Genomic DNA, 4,745 nt, shown 5'->3' on the forward strand with positions numbered 1-4,745 from the left:
GACACTGTGACGAGTGCCTGTAGTCCTAGCTACTTGGGAGGCTGAGGAAAGAGAATCACTTGAGTCCAGGAGTTTGAGGTTGCTATAAGCTATGACGCCATGGCACTCCACTGAGGGTGACAAAGTGAGACTGTCTCAATAAAAAAAAAAAAAAGAGGTGCACATTGTGGTGGGCGCCTGTAGTCCCAGCTACTTGGGAGACCGAGGCTAGAGAATCTCCTAAGCCCAGGAGTTGGAGGTTGTTGTGAGCTGTGACACCACAACACTCTACCAAGAGCAATAAAGTGAGACTCTGTCTCTAAAAAAAAAAAAAGAAAAAGGTGCATAGAGCCTGCAGGCCTGCAATTCTATCTATGTTCTGGCCAAATCCTATGCCCTGGTCAGGGGCCCGGGTCATGCAGCCAGTATGTCTGCCCAGAGAAGTGCCTTATCCCAGTTAATCATCAAGGCCCATCAGGCCAGCAGAGGCCCTGGGTCTAGGAGGCCTTGTTAGACAAAACTTAGCAGAGGAAATGACCAGGAGAGAGCTCTAGGGAGGTGGATGAGGCCTAAGGAGAGGGGAGGTGAGAGGGTAGGGTGAAAGACTCAGAAAGGCTGGTAGAGGTGTTGGCGTCCAGGGCACCTGACAGGCGAGGTGCCCCCCTGTGTATCACCCTAAGGCCAGCCTTGTAGGGCTATTCCCCTGGTAGCAGCCATGTCTCACCGCCATTCAATAGCTGGTACTCCACGCTGTAGCCCTGCAGAGTGTGGTCACACTGCGGCTCCTGCCAGCTCACTTTCAGAGATGTGGGCCCCAGGGCGGAGAACACCAGGCGGGTGGGTGTGTCAGGCACACCAGAAATCAGCCGGGAGTCTGGAGACAGGAGGCCACAGTCAGTCTGAGGCAGGGACTGGAGTCTCAGAAAGGAGTCACAGTGTAGCCCTGTGGTCTCCCTCTCAGCTTATATGTCTAACTGGCTAGGCAGCTCGCTCACCCAGTCCAGGATGCCCAGTATCTCCCACACATCCTTGGAGTGTGGGCCCTGTGAGACTGCCAGCCCCCATGCCCCTCCCCTCAGCTGGCCTGGCTCCCTCCTGTCCCCATCCACCCCCAGGAAGGATAGAGAGAATGTTAGGCACTAGCACTGATGAGAGTAGGCCGGGAGTTAGCTCCTGGGGTGAGCAAGGGTCCTGTGGATGGAATGGAGGGTGAAGCAGTAGGTACAGGCAGTATCTGTTGTGGTGGCTGGATGACATGGAGCAGGACAGCCGTGAAGACAGCAGGGCCACCCCTGTACTACCTGGGCCCCATGAAGGCGCTGCTGGCTGCCCTGCCAGGATTATAGAATCTCGTGAGCCCCCGGAGCGAGGGGACCCCTTCATCTGAGCCCGACTCCGGGGCCCCAGGGCCCAGGACAGCGGAAGCCTGCTCCTCCCATGTTCCCAGATGGGAGGGAGGCCTAGGGCAGGACAAAATGAGAGTGAGAGGAGCAGGGGGTGTGTGTTTGGAGGACAGGCCCTGGGGGTGGCAGGCTGCCTGCACCCCCGGAGCTGGGAGACAGCAGCCTGGTGAAAGTTACTTACCATGGGAGGAGAGGGAGGTGAGGGTGGAGTAGTCCCTGGGCAGCGAGGCTGAGTGTGAGTGTTCCGTGCGCGTCAGTGAGTGGTAGTCCCGAGTAAGGGTGGAGGATGTGCTCAGCCCTCGGTGGGGCAGATGTGGGCTTAGGTGGGTGCCATAGGCTGTGTTGGCTACGGTCATCCTGTGCAAGGAGTTGGCACTGCCTGGGAAGGCAAAGTCCATCCGGCCGTTCACCAGGTGCTCTGCAGGGGGAGAGCAGGGTCATCACTGTTAAGACTGCACCTGACCTGGCCCCTGGAGGCAGGCGGTGGTCCTGGGAGTTCCTGGGATTGATTACCCTTTGGGGGCTGCTGTGTAAATGTAACCACTCTCCCTCAAAACACTGGGGGCAGAAGCCCCAAATCTCCTGGCTTGCCAGTATGGACAGTCTTGAGTACAGCTGACTCCAATTGGGCAACTTACAGCCCCTGCAGTCAGCCCTGCCCTAGGAAGGAGCCAGAGCTTTCCCACTGGCCCTTTGGGGCCCTTGAAGAGTCTACTTAGGTACCAGGGACGACTCCCTACCCAAACCGACTTCTCAATTTGCATGTCTGAGGCTCGATAGACACTGTCATGGGGGTCACTGCCTGTGGAGGCAGTTCTGGCTGGAGAAGAGCCCAAGCTCCTGCCCTGGGGGTTTCTTAGCAAGCCCGCCTCTGCAGCTGCATGTCCCTGGCCGGGCAAGACACCAACACAGGGCGCCAGGCTGAAAATGAGTCCCAGAGGCACCGCAGGCGTCCAGCCGGCGGGCACAAGTGATCCTCCGGTGTGGGATCTGGAAGCGGCGGGTTAGCCTGTCACCTCCGGGGGGCCTGGGCGTCGCACTGCGAGGCAGGCTGCCGCCCTCTCCGCCCGTGTTCCCCGCGCCCGGATGGGCGCCGTCATCCGGGGGCCCGAGGGGCGCCTCGGCGGCGTCAGAAGAGCGCCCGCTGCTGGCCGACAGGCGCGGGATGAGCTCCGGAGGCAGCCGCCACGTGACGCGCCGCAGGTCCAGCTCCTCCCCCAGTAGGGGCTCGAACTTCCAGCTGCCGCCTTGGGAACAACGAAGGGCCGCGTTGGCACCGCCAGGGGGTGCCCGGGGCAGCAGGGCCGGGCAGGTGGAGGCCGGCGGCGCAGCGAGGGGAGGCCCGTACTCCCGGCGCTCCGGCGTGCGCGTTGTGGACGGGGAAGCCCAGCGACAAGTGGGACCCTGTCCTGCTGGAGCACTTCCGTGAGAGCCACTGCAGCTCTGGATTAGCCAGAAGGCCCGCAGAGCCAGGGCGCGGTCACCAGCAGTGTAGTCTGTCCTATGTTACTAACCGCTGTGTCAGTTTCCTGTCTTTACAAGGGGGAGCGCAGTCTCCCCTCTGACTGCCTCCCAGAGGAAGTTCCAGAAGCCACAGAGTGCTCCGAAGTTAGTGTTCAGAGCTCGGTGGCAGCTGAGCTAGGGCTCCTGATTCCTACCAGATGCTCTTTCATTAACACTAAGGCCTGTGGGGGCAAGTGTGTGTGCCCGGGGGGGGGGGGGCCTTGAGGCATGGGACGGGAGGATTTTCCACTCATGGCATTGTGTGATTAGAGATTAGAAAACTGAGACCCAGGGAAGGTAAGCCATTTATCTGATGCCTCACAGCAGAGTTGAGAGCTCTTTGAGCCACGTTATGCCAGGAGTTATTGCCTTGGTGCTCCCATGACCCCTGCCAGGTGGCTGCTCAGGGATCCTGGGCCAAGCCTGGCCTTTTGAGGTGGCCTCAGTGTCCTGACTCCATGGCCTAGCTGGTAAACCTTCAAGTTGCAGAGCTGTGTTTGTGTGGTCTCCTGTGCATGAACCCATGTGTCTTTGCATGATGGACACAGAAGTGCACACTAGTGCACTTGTCTGAGGCTGAGAGAGGATTTCTAGTCTTGACCTACATGCTCTGTAATCATTGGTTCCTTTGCTGTCTTTGGATGCCAGTGGCAGCCCACCATGTACCCAAGACTCCCACCTTCCTCTTCTGAACCCAGGGCCCACTCACCAGTGTCATCGGAGACGCTGGGCCTCTGGCTGCTGGCTGGAGAGCGCAGGACATCATCACTGTACATGAGGAAGTTCTCGTAGTCCTCCCCACCCTGGGCGTCCACAATAGGGATGTCGGGGATGATGGGAACTGCAGGGTAGGAAGAGGTGAGCTGCAACCCAGCTATGGCCCCTTGCCTACCCCCACCATCCACCCTTCACCTTCTTGCCCCCACTCACTGGACATGGGTCGCTTGGGCTGGGTGGCCAGGTTGATGATGGCCTCCCGCTCGGGTCCCCAGCCAGCCCCATTTCTCGCTTTCACTGTGTAACGGTATGGCTGGGACTCGCGAAGGTTCTCAATGAGTAGCATCCGGTTCTTGGGATTGTCAACCAGCACCTTCTTCATGGGCCCAATGGGTCCTGGGGCAGGGAGAGCACTTTAGAGGAGTACCCAGGTTCTAGCCTGGTCCCTGCCTGAATGGCACCCAGGGATATGCAGCCACCTGTGGAGCCCTTAGAGCTTGGCACAACTGGCTTAGATGAACATCACCAGCTTTCCGAAGGACTCACTAAGTGAATGGTGGAGCCAGGGCAAGGCTCAAGTTGGCTGCACTGTCATCTCTACTGATGTGTTCAAGGTGCCTTCACATGAGGCCTGCTCAAGAGCCGAGGGCACATGCTGGGTGCTATCCTTACCATCCTGTGTGCACTGTTGATACCCAGACCTCAAATGCACTTGCTATTGAGGAAACAGAGGTGGTAGCAGCTGAACCCCCACCATGGCTGCCCTCAGGAGGAGAAGATAGGATTGGGCGCAGGGGCTCAGCACCTATAGCATGGTCGTTATGGCACCAGCCACATACGCTGAGGGTGGCAGGTTCGAACTCAACCTGGGCCTGCTAAACAATAATGACAACTGCAACAAAAAATAGGCTCGGCGCCTGTGGCTCAAGTGGCTAAGGTGCCAGCCACATACACCTAAGATGGCGAGTTTGAATCCAGCCCAGGCCCATCAAACAACAATGACAGTGACAACCAAAAAAATAGCCGGGCGTTGTGGCGGGAGCCTGTGATACCAGCTACTTGGGAGGCTGAGACAGGAGACTTACTTGAGCCCAGGAGTTGGAGGTTGCTGTGAGCTGTGATGCCACAGCACTCTACCCAGGG

General features: G+C 58.6%; 1 protein-coding gene across 1 annotated transcript in view; it reads right to left on the reverse strand.

Annotated features, from left to right (window-relative positions):
• Positions 1–4,745, reverse strand: part of ITGB4 (integrin subunit beta 4) — a 35,215-nt gene that overhangs the window by 1,976 nt on the left and 28,494 nt on the right. Inside the window, 5 exon segments of the mRNA XM_012802843.2 lie at positions 704–853; positions 1,564–1,800; positions 2,399–2,629; positions 3,595–3,726; positions 3,816–3,998. Of these exon segments, the coding sequence (XP_012658297.1) occupies positions 704–853; positions 1,564–1,800; positions 2,399–2,629; positions 3,595–3,726; positions 3,816–3,998 (933 nt within the window).

This window comes from Otolemur garnettii, unplaced genomic scaffold (genome assembly GCF_000181295.1).
Source record: "Otolemur garnettii isolate 467f Iridium unplaced genomic scaffold, OtoGar3 scaffold00018, whole genome shotgun sequence".
Lineage (NCBI taxonomy): Eukaryota > Metazoa > Chordata > Mammalia > Primates > Galagidae > Otolemur > Otolemur garnettii.